This window comes from Oryctolagus cuniculus, chromosome 7 (assembly GCF_964237555.1).
Source record: "Oryctolagus cuniculus chromosome 7, mOryCun1.1, whole genome shotgun sequence".
Classification (NCBI taxonomy): Eukaryota; Metazoa; Chordata; class Mammalia; order Lagomorpha; family Leporidae; genus Oryctolagus; species Oryctolagus cuniculus.
In genome coordinates, this window is record NC_091438.1 from 78,481,270 (window position 1) to 78,502,087 (window position 20,818).

At 42.0% G+C, this 20,818-nt stretch overlaps 1 protein-coding gene and 1 pseudogene across 6 annotated transcripts in view; both read right to left on the reverse strand.

Moving 5' to 3' along the window:
• The window catches only part of BTBD8 (BTB domain containing 8), a 114,157-nt gene that overhangs the window by 71,696 nt on the left and 21,643 nt on the right, over window positions 1-20,818 (reverse strand). For all 6 annotated transcript variants that reach the window (XM_008264890.4, XM_070078046.1, XM_070078044.1 and 3 more), the window contains exon 4: window positions 20,298-20,415. In XM_008264890.4, the coding sequence (XP_008263112.2) occupies window positions 20,298-20,415 (118 nt within the window). The remainder of the gene's footprint in view (window positions 1-20,297; window positions 20,416-20,818) is intronic.
• On the reverse strand, window positions 11,698-13,220 carry LOC138850603 (lysosome-associated membrane glycoprotein 2 pseudogene; annotated as a pseudogene).

Below are 20,818 nucleotides of genomic sequence, written 5' to 3' on the forward strand. Positions count from 1 at the left end.
AACTAGATATAATTTTGCTTCAAAGCTAAAGTTTATGACTTGTTACACAGAATGACATTCCATGATGTTTTGAGAATTATATCAGGATTAGGAAAACTTATGATCAAAACAGTATAATATTTATTTTAAGGGGAAAAAGGTACATGTACATATCTCAACAGATTATTTGTATTAAAATTTATACCTAGACACTCTAATGAGTATTTTTTTAAATGGGCAAAAGTTTTCAATAGGAACATCACAAGGTATACAAATAGCCAACAAGTAAAACAAGAAGATACCTGGCATCTCTAGTGATGAAGGGAATACAAATTAAAACTTGCAATATGATAGATATCACTACACAAAAATTGAAAAGACTGACAAGAGGCAAAAATTTAAAATATTGACAATGTCAAGTGGTGCTGAAAATATGGAACAACTGAAAAGCTTTATATCATGTAGACTGGGAATATACAATGGCATAACTTCTTTATAGAAATATTTGTCAGCTTCATAAACTATTTTTTTTTTGACAGGCAGAGTGGACAGTGAGAGAGAGAGAGACAGAGAGAAAGGTCTTCCTTTGCCGTTGGTTCACCCTCCAATGGCCGCCGCGACCAGCGCGCTGCGGCCGGCTCACCGCGCTGATCCAATGGCAGGAGCCAGGAGCCAGGTGCTTCTCCTGGTCTCCCATGGGGTGCAGGGCCCAAGCACTTGGGCCATCCTCCACTGCACTCCCTGGCCACAGCAGAGAGCTGTCCTGGAAGAGGGGCAACCGGGACAGAATCCGGCGCCCCGACCGGGACTAGAACCCGGTGTGCCGGCGCCTCAAGGCGGAGAATTAGCCTAGTGAGCCACGGCGCCGGCAGCTTCATAAACTATTAACAGTTAACTTACTTTATGACCAAGTAATTCTACTCCAAGAAATTTACCCCCAAATTATAAAAATATGTGTATAAATACTTGCACACAAATATTCATATCAATTTAATTATTAATAGCTAAACACTGAAAATAAAATTTCCATCAATGGTGGAATGAAAAACAAATTATGGTATATCCATACAGCCATACAAATTGAATGATCCACTGATACACATAATATCCAAAAATGAAACTTAAAAACATTACGTTGAACAAAAGAATACAGACAAAATAATACTCTGGTTACACTGATATGGAATTCTAGAATTGTTTAAAAATAAATTTATAGTTTAATGAATACAATAATAAGAAAACAACTTAAAAATAGTTAAAAGATATCAACGGAAAACTCACCAAAAAATATACATATGGCAAATAAGAATACACAACTCAGTTGATGCTTGGGATTAGGGAGAAGGAAGGGACATATGGTACAAAGGAATTTTTAGTAGATGAAAAATCTTTGTATCTTTTTAAAAAATTGTACTTATTTATTTGAAAGGCAGAGCAACAGAGAGGTGGGGAGAGAAAGAGGAAGATCATCCATCCAACAGTTCACTTCCCAAATGTTCACAACAGCCCAGTCTGAGCAAGGCCAAATCCAGGAGCCAGGAATTCCACCCTGGTTTCCCATTTGGGTGGCAGGGATCTAAGCACTTGGGCTGCCTTCCCAACAACATTAGCAGGTAGCTGGACTGGAAGTGGAGCAACCAAGACTCAAAATGGCATTTGGATACAGGATGACTGTGCTGCAAGCAGAGGCTTAACTCATTGTGCTAATACACTGGCCTCTCTGTATCTTGATTTAGTCAGAGTTATACAGGTTTACATATTAACCAAAATTCATCAAATTAGACTTCTCATTTTGTGCATTTGATTTTGCTTCTGATCCAGATGGCCTAAGTTCCTGGGCCTCTGCCACCCATATAGGAGACCAGGATGGAGGAGTTCCTGGCTCCTGGCTTCAGTCTGGCCCAGACCTGGCTATTGTAGCCATTTGAGAAATGAACCAGCAGACAGATAATCTCTCTCTCTATCTCTATCTCTATCTCTCTCTCTTTCTCTTGCTCTGCCTTTCAAATAAACAAATAAAAAAATTTTTAAAAAGGAGAAAACTTCTGATCATCACAATAGATGCATAAAAGCCTTTGACAAAATTCAATACCAATTTATGATTTGAAAAATTTAGGCAATTTCAATCAAAATCCCAGAAAGCTACTTGGTAAATATGACAAGGTGATTCTAAAATTTATATGGAAAGACAAAAGACCTAAAATGGCCAACATAATACTTAATAATAACAACAACAAAAAGAGTGGGGGGATTCATTATCACCTGATTGCAAGATTTACTATAAAGTTACAGTAATCAAAACATCATGGTATTGGTGAAAGAAGAGAAAAAGAAACCAATTAAACAGAATAAAGAGCCCAGAAATAAACATACACAAATATTATCAAATGATTTTAATTTTTTTTTTTTTGACAAACAGAGTTAGACAGTGAGAGAGAGAGAGACAGAGAGAAAGGTCTTCCTTTTCCATTGGTTCAGCCCCCAAATGGCCACTACGGCTGGCACGCTGCACTGATCCAAAGCCAGGAGCCAGGTGCTTCCTTCTGGTCTCCCATGTGGGTGCAGGGCCCAAGCACTTGGGCCATCCTCCACTGCACTCCAGGGTCACAGCAGAGAGCTAGACTGGAAGAGGAGCAACTGGGACAGAATCCAGTACCCCAACCGGGACTAGAACCCGGGGTGCCGGCGCCACAGGAGGAGGATTAGCCTAGTGAGCCGCAGCGCCGGCCATAAAATGACTTTTGACAAAAGCACAATGGCAATTCAGTGGAGAAAGGATAGTCTTTACAACATAAGGTACTGGAACAATTGGACATTCACAGGCGAAAAAACATAAACCTAGAGACTAACCTTACATCTTACAAACACACACAAAACTCAAAATGAATCATAGATCTAAATGTAAAATGCAAAATTATGAAAGTTATAGAAGAATGCATAAGAGAAAATCTATGTGACTTTTGGTATGGGGATAAATTTTAGATACAAAATCAAAGCATAATCCATAAAAAAATCAATGTTTGACTTAGAATTTAAAACTTCTGTTCTGAAAAAGACATTGTTAACAGAACACAAGTCAATAGTTAGGAGAAATAGTTAGAAGATACTCATGAAGGAAGGTGGTTTATTTCAGCTCAGGGTTTTGGAGGTTCACATCAAAAAATGTGCAGTCTCAGTGTTTGGACATCTGTCTGTTAGGACCAGCTGATAGCAACAAAGGAACACATTAGAAGGAAGGATCACAAAGCAAGCCAGCAAGCAGGGAGAACAGCTGTGTTCAACTCTCAGGCTTTTACAATCAACCCTCTCACAAGAGCTATCTTCCAAGAGCATATCCTCCATAACATAAGGACTTCCCAATAGGCCAATCTCCTAAACACCATAATTGGATTAAGTTTCCACTCTCTTAGTACCATTAATTTCTGACTTTGGGAATTAAACATCTGCATAAGTTAAGGAGCCATATCCTGTTGCACACCATAGCACTGACAGAAATGCAAAATGATACAGATACTTTCAAAGCCACTTGGACAGCTTCTTGCAAAGTTAAACATAGTCTCACCATATGCAATGACACTCCAATGTATTTAACCCAAGAAATATGAAAATTCATGTCTACACAAAAACTTACACATAACTGTGTATATAACAGCTTTACTTACAATCAGCAAACTAGAGACAACCCTAATGTCCTTCAAATGTAAATGATAAACAAACTGTGGCACATTCTCACAACAGAACATTCAGTGATAAAGGATTTAAAAAAAAGAGGAGGGGCTGGCGCTGTGGCATAGAGGGTAAAGCTGCAGCCTGCAGTGCCAGCATCCCATATGGGCTCTGTTTGAGTCCCCGCTGCTCCACTTCTGATCAGCTCTCTGCAATGGCCTGGAAAAGCAGTGGAAGATGGCCCAAGTCCTTGGGCCCCTGCACACCTGTGGGAGACTCGGAAGAAGCTCCTGGTTCCTGGCTTCGGATCAGCACAACTCTGGCTTTTGTGGCCATCTGGGGAGTGAACCAGAGGATGGAAGACCTCTCTCTCTCTCTCTGCCTCTCCTTCTTTCTCTGTGTAACTCTGACTTTCAAGTAAATAAATAGATCTTCTAAAAAAAAAAAAAAAAAAGAGGAATTTGCTATCAAGCCACACAAAAACATGGATTGTTTCTTTCTTTCTTTCTTTCTTTCTTTCTTTCTTTCTTTCTGTTTTTTTTAAAATATTTTCTTTATTTATTTGACAGGCAGAATTACAGAGAGAAGGAGAGGCAGAGAGAGAGGTCTTCTATCCACTGGTTCACTCCCCAAATGGCAGCAATGGCCGGAGCTGTGCCAATCCAAAGCCAGGAGCCAGGAGCTTCTTTCAGGTCTCCCACATGGGTGCAGGAGCCCAAGGATTTGGGCCATCTTTCACTGCTTTCCCAGGCCATAGCAGAGAGCTGGATCTGAAGAGGAGAAGCCAGGACATGAACCAGCATCACGGATGACTTTTAAAGGCATATTGCTCAACGAAGGAAATCAGTCTGAATAGTCTATGCACTATGTGATTACATTTATGTGACTTTTTAGAAAACGAACAACTAGGGACTGGTGCTATGGTGTAGTAGGCTAGGCCTTCACCTGCAGTGCAGGCAGCCCATGTGGGAGTGGGTTCGAGTCTAGCTGCTCCATTTCTGATCCAGCTCCCTGATAATGGCCTGGTAAAGCAGTGGAAGATGGCCCAAGTGCTTAGGCCCCTGTACCTAGGAAGACGTGGAAGAAACTCCTGGCTCCAGGTTTTAGCCTGGTCTGGCTCTGGCCATTGTGGCCATTTGGGGAGTAAACCAGTGGATGGAAGATCTCTCTCTGTCCCCTTAGTTTATCTCTCTGTAATTCTGCCTATCAAATAAATAAATCTTGAAAAAATAATATTTTAAAAGAAGACAATGAATTCAAACACTCAATAATGTAACATTCATTATCATACCTGGCATCCAATAAAAAATTACTATGTATATGAAGAAGTAGCAAACCCTGAACTATAACAGGAAAAAGATCAGTTAATAGAAACAGAACCAGAAACGAGAAGATGAAATTAGCATACCAAAAATTATAACATAAGTAATGTAATTATCTAAATAAAACATGGGAAAAAAAAAACAGAAAAACAGGAGCCTTAGGAATCTGTGGGACCACACTGAGGCCATCCAGTGGGGCTGGGGGTCTGCGGGCCCCTCAGACATAGGTAGAATTCCTACACAAGCAGGCTGCCAGCTGTGGCTGGAAAGCTCCTATGCAGACCTGCCCCCATCTCCCCACTATAGCTTCTGGTGTTACATGGGTGACCTTGTAGTTATAAATCACATCTTCAAGTTAGTTGTAATTTTCCACTCAGAGCTAACAGAGGAGGCGGCTGAGCCCCTAAGGAGGATCAGGCTGTCTCCAAGAGACTTCCACTATCTTCACCAACCCCAAGCCAATCAACATACAGTACGTGAACCCCTGCCCCGGTCCAATGGGCACCCACATAGTATGGCCCAATGAAAAACAGCAATGCCTTAAAAACCCTGGGGACTTAACAAAACCCAGTGTCCCGTTCAGGCACTCCACCTGGTCTCTTCTCAGACCAGATGCTTTTCTGTCACTTGCCAATCAAAGTTTGTTTCTTTGCAAATTGTTTCCCAGCTTTTTATTTCTATACTGAGCTAAGAAAAACAACCAGGGGCCGGCGCTGTAGCTCACTTGGTTAATCCTCCACCTGTGGCACTGGCATCCCATATGGGCGCCGGGCCGGGTTCTAGTCCCGGTTGCTACTCTTCCAGTCCGGCTCTCTGCTGTGGCCTGGGAGGGCAGTGGAGGATGGCCCGAGTGCTTGGGCCCTGCACCTGCATGGGAGATCAGGAAGAAGCACCTGGTTCCTGGCTTTGGATCGGTGCAGCAGCCATTTGGGGAATGAACCAACAAAAGAAAGACCTTTCTCTCTGTCTCTCTGTCTGTCTCTGTCTCTGTCTCTCTCTCTCTCTCTCTCTGTCTATAACTCTACCTGTCAAATAAATAAAAAAATAAAAAAAAAAAAAAAACAAAGAAAAACAACCAAAAAACTTGCACCAGCAACCAGCTTCCCCTCCATGTCCGGTAGCACATATCAGGTGGCCTATAGTCCCAAGTGGAAAGAGGGACCATTAACAAAGTATAGGGGGAAAAAGTTTTCTAAATTTTATAAAAACCACAAATCTATGGATTTAAGAAGTTCAACAAGCCCTAAGCAAAATAAACATTAAGAAAGCAGAAGAGGGGGCTTGCACTGTGGTACAGGGGATAAAGCCCCGGCCTGCAATGCCAGCATCCCATATGGGCACCTGTTCTATTCCTGGCTGCTCCACCTCTGATCCAGACCCTGCTAACGCACCTGGAAGGGCAGCAGAGGATGGCCCAAGTCTTTGGGCTCCTGTACCCATGTGGGAGACCTAGAAGAATCTCCTGACTTCAGTCTGGCCCAGCCTTGGGCATTGTGGCCATTTGGAGAGTGAACCAGTAGATGGAAGACCTATTTCTCTTTCTTTCTTTCTTTCTTTCTTTCTTTCTTTCTTTCTTTCTTTCTTTCTTTCTTTCTTTCTTTCTTTCTTTCTTTCTGTCTCTCTCTCTCTCTCTCTCTGTTTCTCTCTCTCAAATAAACAAAAATAAATCTTTCTTTAAAAAAAAAAGAAAAAAGCAAGCACAAGAGCGGCTGGCACTGTGGTATAGTGAGTTAAGCCGCCATCTGCAGTGCTGGCATCCCATATGGGCACTGATTCAAGACCCAGCTGCTGCACTTTCAATCCAGCTCCCTTATAATGTGCTTGGAAAAACAGTGGAAGATGGCCCAAATGCTTGGGCCCCTGCACCCACATGGGAGACCCAGAGGAAACTCCTGCCTCCTAGCTTCAGATCAGCTCAGCTCTGGTCATTGCAGCCATTTGGGGAGTGAACCATCAGATGAAGATCTGTCTGTCCTTCTCTCTCTGTAACTCTGCTTTTCAAATAAATATATAAATAAATCTTTTTAAAAAAAGAGAAGCACAAGAATTAAAAGAATTTTTAAAGTACTTTAGAATAGGGTAGGTGTTTGCTATAGCAGTTAAAACCTATTTGGGATACCACATTCCATACTAGAGATTCTAGGTTCAAGTTCCAGTTCTGCTCCTGATTCCAAATTCCTGCTATTGCACATTTGAAGGCAGCAGTAATGGCTGTAGTAGTTGGGGTCCCTGTCACTGGACTGAATTCTAAGTTTCTGAATTTAGCCTAGCCCAGCCTTGGCTGTTGTGGGCATTTTGGGGGTGAATCAGCAGAAGGAATCAACCTACCTCTCTCTCTCTCTCTCTCTGCCTGTCTGTAACTCTACCTTTCAAATCAATCTTTCTTTTAAAAAAATTATTTATTTATTTACTTGAAAGGCAGAGTTACAGAGAGGAGGAGAAACAGAGGGAAATCTTCCATCTGCTGGTTCACTCCCGAGATGGCCACAATGGCCGGGCCTGGGCCAGACAGAAAACAGGAGCCAAGAGCTTCCTCCAGGTCTCTCACATCGATAGCAGGGACTCAAGCACTTAGGCCATTTTCTGCTGCTTTTCCCAGGCCATTAGCAGGGAGCTGGATCAGACGTGGAGCAGCTAGGACATGAACCAGAGCCCAAATGGGATGCTGGCATTGCAGGCAGCAGCTTTACCTGCTATGCCACAATGCCGGACTTCAAATAAATCTAAAAAAAAAAAAAAAAAAAAAAAAAAAAAAACACATTATGGGGGCCAGTGCTGTGGCATAGTGGGTAAGGCTGCCATCTGCAGTGTGGACATCCCATATGGGTGCCAATTCTTGTCAACAAACTACAAAAATCTTTCCTCTCTCAGATCATTGACATCATCTTCTTTTAAAAAGTTTATTATTGGGGCCTGGTGCTGTGACGTAGCAGGTAAAGCCGCTGCCTGCAGTGCAGGCATCCCATATGGGTGCCAGTTCTAGTCCCAGCTGCTCCACTTCCGATCCAGCTCTCTGCTATGGCCTGGGAAAGCAGTAGAAGATGGCCCAAGTCCTTGGGCCCCTGCACCTACATGGGAGACCAGGAAGCTGCTCCTAGCTCCTGGCTTCAGATCGGCACGGCTTCATCCATTACAGCCATCTGGGGAGTAAACAAGCCAATGGAAGATATATCTCTCTCTTTCTCCCTCTCTCTCTCTCTGCCTCTGCCTCTCTGTAAATTTGCTTTTCAAATAAATAAATCTAAAAAAAAATACATTATGTTGAATTTCATCAAACACAATACTGGATATACAATAAATGTTCATTAAATGATCCTTTTTTGAAAAAAAATATGTATTTCTTTGAAAGAGAGACAAATGGAGAGAGATCTCTCATGTGCTGATTCATTCCCCAAATGCCTGCAAAAGCCAGGGCTGGGTCAGGCTGAAACCAAGAGCCCAGAACTTAATCCTGGTCTCACATTGGGTGGTAGGGACTCAACTACTCAAAGCCATCACCTGCTGCCTCCCAGAGTCCACAGCAGCAGGAAGCTGAGACTGGGATCCTAATCAAGACTTTAATCCCAGCACTGTGATATGGGCTGTGGACATCTCAGGAGGTGTCTTAACTGCTGAACCAAAGCCCACATCTCATTAAACAAATCTTAATGAAGAACACTATTAGAATTTTATCCTTCCATCTCTTCTTTATACGACTAGGCCTAATAGCAAGATATATAAATATATACTGTCATGACTTTTCTGTATGGCAGTAATGAGAGTGTACTTCTTTGATTTTTGACTGTATAATGACCCAGGGCCCCTGTTATAGCAATCTGAAATTCATTTGGTCAAGGCCACATCACAAGCTGTCCCCTGCCAATGACTGAGTCTAGCAAGAACAGGGCAGATATATCCCTGAGAGACAGGGGCTCCCCTGATGGGCGACTGGCTTGGGAACTCTCCAGTAGCTTAACAAACACTCCTCAGAACTGCCCTGCAGAAGAAGGAGCTGCTCCCCAACCTAACTTCCCTCCCTGCTTCCTTTATTCAGGGTCAGATCAGCGTTGCATTCTGACAGCTCTCTCAGTTTTCTCTGCTTCCTCCTCCTATCTTCTCACATGCATCTGTCCTACTATATTTCTTATTAAAGCAATCCCACCTTTGGGTCAGCTCCTCAGAGGACTTGAACTAACACAACATGTTAGCAATTTCCAACTGAGTAAGAGTAAAAGCATCTGAGGCTTAAACAATGACTCTGACTGTTGGGGCTCGCTGACAGACATTATCCCATTTTGGGAGTCCTGGCTGCCTTGCTTCTGGATCCAACTTCCAGTTAAAATGCCTGGGCAGGCAGCAGATGACGGCCCAAGTGCTTGGGCCCCTGCCACCCAAGTGGAAGACCCAGATGGAATTCCTGGCTCCTAGGTTTGGCCTGGCCCAGAACTGGTTACTGAAGTCATTTGATGAGTTAACCAATGGATGGAAGATGTCTCTCTTTCTCTCTGTGTGCGTGTTTGTGTCTCTTCCTTGCTCTGTCATTCTGCTTTTCAAATAAATAAATCTTTTTTTAAAATTACCTTAACCTTAAAACAGAAATTTAGGAAACACTGCTATTTAATTAAGCTCCATGGTTCTGGATAAAAAATAATACTGTAAATGGCATGATATGTTAAAAATATTTGCCATATTTTTTTATTTTTCAACATGCCAAGAACTGTTTCCTCCTTTGTATTCAATTTAATTTCAACTGACAATGGTGCTTCTGGCTCTATCAAGATGCCCTAATTTCCTGTTGCTGTTGCTTTAGAACACTGCTATTCAATACTACCTAATGTTAGCTGAACTAGATTCACTACTCCAGGCAAAAGAATGGCCTAGATTACTGAGAGAAGCTCAGGAGAAGGAATTTGGTTTGTTTTTTAACTGGGACTAATTTTCTAAACATCTTCAAAATTTATTTATTCAAGATGCAGGGAGACAGAGAAAGCTTCCCCATCCAATCATTCATTCTCTAGTTGCTTACAGTGGCATGCGGGCCAAAGGCAGTAGCTAAGAACTCAATCCAGGTCTCCCACATGAATGCTCAGAACCCAATTTCTTAAGCCATCACAGCCCCCTCCTAGGTTTTGCATTAGTAAGAAGCTGGAATCAGGAGCCTGATACTCTAATGTGGGATGCAGGCATCTTAACCAGCAACTTAACCCAACACCACTGGGACTAATTAACTATTTTTGTTCCAACAATTCTTTTTTTTTTTTTTTAAAGATTTATTTATTTATTTGAAAGGCAGAGTTAGAGAGAGCGAGAGCGAGAGTGAGAGAGAGAGGTCTTCCATCCACTGGTTCACTCTCCAAATGGCCACAATGCCCAAGGCTGGGCCAGACTGAAGTCAGGAGATTCTTCTAGGTCTCCCACATGGGTACAGGAGCCCAAAGACTTGGGCCATCCTCTGCTGCCCTTCCAGGTGCGTTAGCAGGGTCTGGATCAGAGGTGGAGCAGCCAGGAATAGAACAGGTGCCCATATGGGATGCTGGCATTGCAGGCCGGGGCTTTATCCCCTGTACCACAGTGCAAGCCTCCTCTTCTGCTTTCTTAATGTTTATTTTGCTTAGGGCTTGTTGAACTTCTTAAATCCATAGATTTGTGGTTTTTATAAAATTTAGAAAACTTTTTCCCCCTATACTTTGTTAATGGTCCCTCTTTCCACTTGGGACTATAGGCCACCTGATATGTGCTACCGGACATGGAGGGGAAGCTGGTTGCTGGTGCAAGTTTTTTGGTTGTTTTTCTTAGTTCAGTATAGAAATAAAAAGCTGGCAAACAATTCGCAAAGAAGCAGAAACTTTTATTTGATTGGCAAGTGACAGAAAAGCATCTGATCTGAGAGGAGACCAGGTGGAAAGCCCAAATGGGACACCTGCTTTCAGGAAGTGCCCAGGGTTTTTAAAGCATAACTGTCTTCTCATTGGGCCATCCTATGTGGGTGCCCATTGGACCAGGGCAGGGGTTCACATGCTGTATGTTGACTGGCTTGAGGTCCATGGCTTTACCTGCTATGCCACAGCACCAGCCCCAAGAATTTTTTTTTTGCTTTTAATTCCTATAACTGAACAGGGGTTAAACCCAGAGTACTGAATCCAAATGCTCTAAAGTTACCACTCCTATCCAGTCTATTTCTTAGAAAATTTTATAAAAGGAAAGTTAACTTTCTCTTAGTATTTTGTGACATAAATTTACTACAGCATCCCACAGATTCACCTTTTCTAAGATAAGCTGTATAGTATAATGGATGCCCTATTTGCCAATACAATTGGGACTGATAATTGCTTACTCAAAAAAAAAAAAATCAAGATAGAATTTAAAAATCACTACCTATATATCATATTTCATTCTAAGTTTAGAAATAAATATGTATCCATTCACAAATATTTCACCATAAGGCCAATCTTTAAAAAAAAAACTTCAAATTTATTTGAGAAGCAGAGACAGATAATCAGAATCAGAGAGTGAGAGAGAGAGCACTCCCAAGTGCTGGTTCACTCTCAAATTCCCTCAAAGACTGGAGGGTGGGAGGTAGGGGTCAAAGCTGGGAGCTGGGAATGCAATTCAGGTCTCCCACCTAGGTGGCAGGAACCCAATTACTTGAGTCATCAACACTGCTCTAGGGACTGTATTAGCAGGAAGCTGAAGTCAGAAGCCAGAGTCAGGGATCAAACTCAAATACTCTGACGTGGAACATGGTGCCTTAATGGGTATCTTAACCAGTAGGCAAGATACCTACCTCTCAACAGCAATTCTTTAAGTGCTTTTCCTTTGTTCAATCTTTCTAAAACATTCACCTTAGTTTTCATTGGAACAGTAACTTTTTTTTTTTCACGTTGGAACTTGTACTTGCCTTATTATCTTGTAACAGAGATCACACGTGAATTTGTGTTACAGAGTCTGATATCCAGCATAACTTTTTTTCTGCCAATTAGGTAAGCAATCACTATAATGATAATCAAGCCTAAAAGATCAACACCAACTATAATTGGTTTTAGAATGGTGTCTCATCCACTGGACACTCCTGGGCTGTAGAATACTTTCCTTCTATCACACTGAAAGGCTGAACCCTTAAATCAGAGGTATTTATCGGAAATATCATCTGCTCTTTGTTGTACATATAAGAACTTCTCAGGGGGGGCATCCCAATAGCTAAGATTGGTATTTGCAATGCTGAAAACAGAGCCATTAACCAAATACATGCTGGCATTCACTTCCTTCAGATAGAATCAGTTTTCATTTTTCTCAGCAAAGACAAAGTCAAGATACTTAATGGTGCTTCTATTCAGCCTAAGTTGAGCAATTTGAAGGTGGCAGCTGTCAGTGGAGTTAGTTGAATTGGGGTTGATGTTAATAACCAAAGCAACCTTATCCTGAATGATGTTCAGATGCAGAGCCATCATAGCCAGCAGACAAGTACTATTGCCATTACTAACCAAATAAGTTCCAACCCTGGTTTTTTCCTCTGGAGTGAGTGTTGTAGTAGAAGATGGCACAGTGGGGTGAATTATGGGTGTCACTGTGGTAGAAGATCTATCTCCATCACACAGAAACTCTTTTGTGCTCACTGTGCCATTTTGGACAAAAGCTTGAACAACAACATGCCAATAGTATTGGACAACATCATTTGTCTTTGATGTTGATAAACTATTGCATCTATAGATGTCATTCAAAGGAATTTCAATTTTCACAGGGTCATGAACAGTAACAATTCCTTTGTCTTCAGCATCAGGAAATACTGTTATCACTAATGTTGTAGGAACATGAGATACTGTCAATTAAATAATCAGATGCTTTCTCAGTGAAATTCACAATCCAGGAAAAACCAGATCCAAACTACATTGCTATTTTGAGACCAAAGTGGTCATCCCCACAAACGCTTCCATTATATGTCACATTGTGAAGATCTGAAATAGTGGCGATTTTATTAGTTTTGCTGGTATTTTATACAGTATGGTGAAATTCATCTGCCACTTTGCATAAAGGCAAGTAGCATTTTCTTAATCTGTCAAATTAAGTTCTAATGCATACAAATGGATAGCTCCCAGGACCAGGCAGAGCAGAATGAGTCCTGAGTACTGAACTGACAAGAGCTGGGAGCACACCATGATCTTAGAGGGCAGGAGGCAGCAACGGCGGCAACAGAAACAGAAAGGAAGAGGCTTGCTAGAGCTACGGCAAGAGCACTGCTGACTACTGACCACACACTGCAAAAGCCAAACAGTAACCTTTTTTCTTTTCTTTTTTTTTTTTTTGACAGGCAGAGTGGACAGTGAGAGAGAGACAGAGAGAAAGGTCTTCCTTTGCCATTGGTTCACCCTCCAATGGCCGCTGCGGCCGGCGCGTTGCGGCTGGCGCACCGCGCTGATCTGAAGGCAGGAGCCAGGTACTTATCCTGGTCTCCCATGGGGTGCAGGGCCCAAGCACTTGGGCCATCCTCCACTGCACTCCCTGGCCACAGCAGAGAGCTGGCCTGGAAGAGGGGCAACCGGGACAGAATCCAGCGCCCCGACCGGGACTAGAACCCAGTGTGCCGGCGCCGCAAGGCGGAGGATTAACTGAACAGTAACTTTTTAAAAATACTTCATATATTGGGGCTGGCACTGTAGTGTAGTAGGTAAAGCTGCCACCTGCAGTGCTGGAATCCCAAAGGGGCGCCGGTTGAAGACCCAGCTGCTCCACTTCCAGTCCTGCTCTCTGCCATGGCCTGAGATAGCAGGGAACAATGGCCCAAGTCCTTGGGCCCCTGCACCTGTGTGGGACAACCAGAAGCTCCTGGCTCCTGTCTTAGGATCAACACAGCTTCAGCGGTTGCAGCCATTTGAGAAGTGAACCAGAATATGGAAGACCTCTCTCTCTCTCTCTGCCTCTCTATAACTCTGCCCTTCAAATAAATAAATCAATCTTTAAAAAAATACTTCATGTATCACTGGCTTATATGTTATGTAAGGTTAAAATAACAAATTGGGGGCCAGCATTGTAGTATAGCAGGTAAAGCTGTCACCTGCAATATGGGCATTCCATATGGGCACCAGTTTGTGTTCTGGCTGTTCTACTTCCTATCCAGCTCCCTGTCCATAGCCTGGGAAAAGCAGCAGTAGATGGCCCAAATACTTGGGCCCCTGCCACCCATGTGGGTGACCTGAATGAAGTTCCTGGCTCCTGGCTTCAGCATAGCTCAGCCTGGACATTGTGGCCATTTGGGGAGTGAATGAGCAGATAGAAGATCTCTCTCCCTCTCTCTCTCTGTAACTCTTTCAAATAAATAAGTAAATAAATCTTTATTAAAAAACAAAACAAAACAAACAAACAAAAAAAACCAACAAATTCAGGGCCAGTGCTGTGGCACAGCAAGTTAAATTCCCAGCCTGTGAGCTGGCATCCCATATGGGTGTCGATTCAAGTCCCAACTGCTCTTCTTCCAATCCAGCTCTCTGCTCTGGTCTGAGAAAGCAGTAGAAGATGGCCCAAGTCCTTGGGCTCCTGCACCCATGTGGGAGACCAGGAAGAAGCTCATAGCTCCTGGCTTTGGATCAGCCCAGCTCTGGCCATTGTGGTCATTTGGGGAGTGAACCAGCAGATGAAGACCTCTCTCTCTTTCTGCTCTCTCTATAACTCTTTCAAATAAATAAAATAATTTCTTAAAAAAATAAGAAATTTGAACAAACTCAAGTGACTCTTGGAAAGCACAAACTCACTAACAGGACCAGAAACATGTAAGTGTATTAGAGAGTGTTCTGCTAGTCTTGAGTTCAGCCTAACATGTTCTCCAGAGAGCATCTGGAGACAGCTTATGTCAAGTTCAGTTTGGGAGTTTTACTACTAGTCGTTTGTTTCCTTTCAGTTATCTAACACCTTTTCCTTTGGTTCAAAACCAAGAAATTTTACTTCTTTCCCCCTGTTGTTTTCGTATCTGGTTAATCGCTATTTTAAACCTCTCAAGAAGACAGGATTGACCATTGGTTGTTGCTAATGAAGTTATTAAGATGTATATCACATTATTGTATGGTAACCTGGAGTATTATTTCACCTAGGCTTGCTGTAAATCCTGTTAAAACAGGGAACAGCAAATGTTTTCTGTAGAGGGCCAGATAGTAAATATATTGGGCTCTGCAGATTCCTCTTGCTTATTTTTCTTTTTGTTTGTGTCTCATACACAAAACAGGTCAGCTACCACTTTGGGGCCATAGTTCGTTTACTCCTGCTATAAGATAAAGTAGAATAGGCAACATTGTTGTCTCTCTTACTGATATCTAATTCATTACTTAAAGCAACTAACATTTATTTTTGAAAGTTTATAATGTGGCAAATACTACGCTAATTGCTTTATGTGCATTATCTGATTCAATCCTCTCAGCCATCTTATATTATAATTACTGTTATTATTCCTTTTAGAAATAAAGAAATTGAGACTTGGAGAGATAAAGTAACTTTCTAACAATTAGTAAATGGTAGAATCAGAATCTAAATTAAGAAGATTAACTTTGGAATTACTACACTATGCCACTTCTTAAAAAGCTTTCAGCTCATGTACCCAAGCACATATAATTAGTGGCATGGCCCATTCAAGAACACTAACTTTCTGAGTCAGTGCCAATTTGTAAAATAGAGAAATATGCATTTTATTTTTTAAACAGTTTTGTTTGTTTTAAAGATTTTTATTTATTTATTTGAGAAGTAGAGGTACAGACAGAGTGAGAGACAGAGAGAAAGGTCTTCCATCCATTAGTTCACTCCCCAAATGGCCACATCCGCTGAAGCTGCAGCTATCTGAAGCCAGGAGCCAAGAGCTTCTTGCAAGTCTCCCACTGGCCTCTGAGAAATATGCATTTTAAAGGAGGATCCAACAACATCTTAATCTAAAGAATGAATGTCTAAGAGTATAATATCAGGCATTGATATGAAAAGTAGTTTGGAAGGGAAACCAGATCTCGAGCATCCACAAGAGTAAAGGTAGGAATCACTGCCATACTTTTTCAATAAGGCAGCATAAAACAACCTGAATTATGGAACACAGAAGTGCAACAAGTAAATTATCTTAAAAATATGATAGCGCTAACTTCTCTCATTAACCATTAAAATAATAAATCACACTACAAAATGGGAGGTTAGCAATGCAGTGGGTCACATAGGTGCTTAGGGACAGACTGAAGGTGACTGGAGGAAATATAAACAGAAAGAAATGCAGAATATCTAGATGGTATCTACCTGGTAATTAATTGCAATTAGGGCAGAAAAGTAATGTTACAGAGGTCTACAACGACGTGTAATGTGAAGTACAAAATAAATGGTAAAATGGCTTGGTCAAATTCACCCAGTTAATGATGGTGCAGCTGGAATAAAACCCAAGATAGACTGGTTCCATGATCCACATTTGCTTAACCATTCTGTTGTAAATGATTTCTTTGGCTTAGCTGTGCTACACAAGCAAGTGATTGGCATCAGCCTGATGTTCTAGGCCAGGCTGAGAATCACAGTAAAGAATGGATAGAGGGGCCAGCACTGTGGCGCAGTGGGTTAAAGTCCTGGCCTGCAGCGCCGGCATCCCATATGGGTGCCAGTTTGAGTCCCGGCTGCCCCACTTCCAATCCAGCTCTCTGCTTATAGCCTGGACAGCAATAGAAGATGGCCCAAGTGCTTAGGCCCCTGTACCCATGTGGGAGACCTGGAAAAGACTTCGAATCAGCCCAGCTCTGGCCATTGCAGCCATTTGGGGAGTGAATCAGCGGATGGACGATCTCTCTCTGTCTCTACCTCTTTCTCTGTAACTTTTATTTATTGTTTTTTTTTTTTTTTTTTTTTTTTTTTTTTTTTTTTTTTTGACAGGCAGAGTGGACAGTGAGAGAGAGAGACTGAGAGAAAGGTCTTCCTTTGCCATTGGTTCACCCTCCAATGGCCACCGCGATCAGCGCACTGCAGCTGGCGCACCACGCTGATCCGACAGCAGGAGCCAGGTGCTTCTCCTGGTCTCCTATGGGGTGCAGAGCCCAAGCACTTGGGCCATCCTCCACTGCCCTCCCAGGCCACAGCAGAGAGCTGGCCTGGAAGAGGGGCAACCGGGACAGAATCCAGCGCCCCGACCGGGACTAGAACCCAGTGTGCCAGTGCCGCAGGCGGAGGATTAGCCTATTGAGCCACAGAGCCAGCCTCTGTAACTCTTTTAAATAAATAAATAAATAAATAAATAAATAAAAAGGATAGAGCAACTGGAGACATTCTTAGAAGAACTGGGTTATCAGTAATATTTGTGAAGAAGGAACTTGAGCCCGAGAGAAAGATTAACTCAGTAGAAGAGGAAATAACCTTGTTAACATACCAATTTAAACATATCAAACTGGGGCCAGTGCTGTGGCGCAGTGGGTTAATGCCTTGGCCTGAAGCGGTGGCATCCCATGTGGGCGCCAGTTTGAGACCCGGCTGCTCCACTTCCAATCCAGCTCTCTGCTGCGGCCTGAGAGAGCAATGGAGGATGGCCCAAGTCCTTGGGCCCCTGCACCCATGTGGGAGTCCTGGAAAAGGCTCCTGGCTCCTGGCTTTGGATCAGCGCAGCTCTGGCCATTGTCACCAATTGGGGAGTGAACCAGCGGATGGAAGACCTCTCTGCCTCTCCTCTGTCTGTGTAACTGACTTTCAAATAAATCAATATATCTTTTTAAAAAATAAACATATTAAATTAGCAAATTAAACTGTTTTAAATGTTGAGACTTAAACTGAATGTAATTCTGATTATAAATCCTGGTCATCTATAAACACTTGTATTGTTCTTTTTTTGTTGTTGTTGTTTTATTTGACAGGTAGAGTTATGGACAGTGAGAGAGAGAAACAGAGAGAAAGGTCCTCCCTCTGCTGGTTCACCCCCAAAATGGCCGCTACCGCCAGAAGTGCACCGATCCGAAGCCAGGAGCCAAGCACTTCCTCCTGGTCTCCTATGCGGGTGCATGGGCCCAAGTACTTGGGCCATCCTCCACTGCCTTCCCGGGCCACAGCAGAGAGCTGGACTGGAAGAGGAGCAACCGGGACTAGAACCCGGCGCCCATATGGGATGCCAGCGCCGCAGGTGAAGGATTAACCAAGAGAGCCATGGTGCTGGCCCCGCATTGTCCTTTCAATATATGAGTAAAAATAATTGAAAATTAAAGCTGCATGACTAGAAGAACTGCTGAAGATGGGAGTTTGGTATAGTGGCCAAGATGCTGCTAGGGATGCTGCATCCTGTATCAGAGCCCCGGGCTTGAGTTCCAGCTCCACTTCAGATCCAGCTTCCTGCTTACGCACACAAGGAAGCAGCAGTACTTGGGTCCCTGACACTCATCTGGGAGACCCAAAAAAATCTCTGCCTCTCTCTCCCTCTGCATTTCAATAAGTAAATTAATATTTAAAATGCTGGTAAGGCTCATCCAGAACAAGAACTAATTTAGAATATTCCAATATTGGGTTTGAGATGAACACATAGACTTTACATAAATATAAGTTTTTGAACTATAGACATAATAATCTCTGAACTGCATAACAAAATTAGTATGTACTAAACAGAGATGCTCAAGTATTGACTAGGAAAGTAACCTTGTGATTTAGCATATGCAACTGTAACTCACATAAGAACAACAAAGTAGGCAGACGTAAGTGAGATCTTGAAATATATCCTCAGGAAATTGCCTTTCTAGCTATTTTTATTGCTGGGTCAAGAAAACAAACCAGAAATGTGAGCATAAAGTGTGCTGGTATTCAAACCTAATATTCTAAATCCAGCTTCTTAAATACAGTCCTATTAGTCCACTGTCAGGCAGCACACAGGGAAAGAAAAAATACCCTTTGAGGACATATTGCAAATGACTACGGGATACTGCCTTCCTGTACGATAGCAACAGCTTCAGGGCTCTGTAAGAATTTTGCTGGGATGCCCATATGGTCTCAAGAAAAACATGGACACAAAATAACAGTAAATTAATTTTCAAATAAAATTGTGCTGGTGAAAGAGATAGAAGGAGAGGATACAGAGAGAGGAGAGAGGAGGGAAAGGGAAGGAGAGGAGAGAGGAGACAAAGGCGGCAGACAAGGAAGGAAGGAGGGAGGGAGAGAAGAAAGGAGGGAGGCAGGGAGGGAGGCAGGGAGGAAAAGAGGCAGGTATGCAGGCAGGCAGACATCACACTTTAGGAAATAGATATTCATGATACAGAACTCAACTTATCTTAAATTCTGTTAAAATACATAATGCAGATATCATAAGAGTTAGGAAAATGTGTGTGTACACATACTTATAAAGTACATTTCCCAGAGAGAAAAGCTCAAATTCTGAAGAGTAAGCAGTCATGAAAACTGTAATCCTAAAGTGTGACAATATACTGCTGTCAATTAGCTGGCAAGAATCAGGATGATCTTTGAGAGCACAAATCACCACTGGCCTAACAGGTCACTGTAATCTAAATCTACTGCTAATTTCATTAAGGCCTGAGACCCTTGGACCTAGAAGACTGCTTCTTGCCACTGCCATCAGTCTGGTTCTTCTTCTCCAGGAGTACCATGCTAAGTTCTCATCAACATTTTGTTTGAGACACAAAGAGAGGGAGGAAGAACTATCTGTGTTCCTTGGTTTTCTGGTTCTGATTCTCATGCATAGAAAGGCCCAGCTATATTTCTTTCCCTTCAATTCCAGCAGATAATCTGTATTCCTTATTAAAATTTTTCTTCTTTTAAGCAGATTTTAGCTACTGGTGCAATCGAAAGAGCCTAAAGAAAGCAAGCCTTAATTTGAAATCTAGAAGCCTGGAAGGCCTAAGGAAACCACTTTTAAAGCAGAACAATGGTTTTAAAACATTCAACCTCTTAATCAATGCTATTCATGAGCATCATCTATTTTGAATCACAGAATTCAAGCCAAAATGCAGTCAGAGAAAAATACATGCCATTCATGTAGAAATAATCATCCTCAATACTATAATGCTTATAAAATTAAAAACTACATTTTCTGTGACAGTAGCTTTCAAGCCCATATTAGGCAACAGAATATTTTCTTCTAATGAAATCTCCGGTTCACGGCCATAAGCTAGCTGAAAAGAGATCTGCTCTGGCAGAACGTGTGCATGTGCATGCGGTTGTCCACAGGGTGGGCACACCTGTCCTGCGTGAGCCTGCAGGTCAAAAACCCCATTGGCTAGCATCTCCTCCCCTGCCAGATACCCCCTGAGGAATCATCATGGAGCCCTTGTGACCTTAACTTACAGCTTGAAAACCACTGTTAGGAAAAGGTAGTCACACCTTTGGTTACTGTCATAACCAAGGCACCATGTCAATCACATGTGTGTTTACCTGTGAGCTTTGAAATTTTTTCCATCAACATAAATATCAATATCTGGACAACAATGTTTCAGATAAAGCTTCAATAAATCTTCTCCTAATTCAGATGCAGGTTCCAAGTCACAGTTATCTTTAAAAGAGAAAAATAAAACTAAAAAATAGTTTCTCTAATTTTACATGCAAAAATTTTGTTTTCTAATATTAGTAACAGGTTTTTCTACATAATAATTTCAATCAGCTGGGATATATTTAAGTGGCAAATCTAAAATAATATAAAAATTTTAAATATTATGCTTTCTACTTTTGAAATATATATTTCCACTTATACTTAAATACAGATATGCCTTTAAATATATTATCACAAAGTTATACACCAAAAATGAAATTACTTCAGAAACACCTGAATTAGAAAGTTAGCTGAATTAGAAGCTTAGCCTACTAAGCCAAAGCACTAGCCTGAAAATGAGTATTTTAAAGAACTATTGCTAATTCAAAAGATTCACCATTTAATTAGTAGGAAGTGAAATATAATA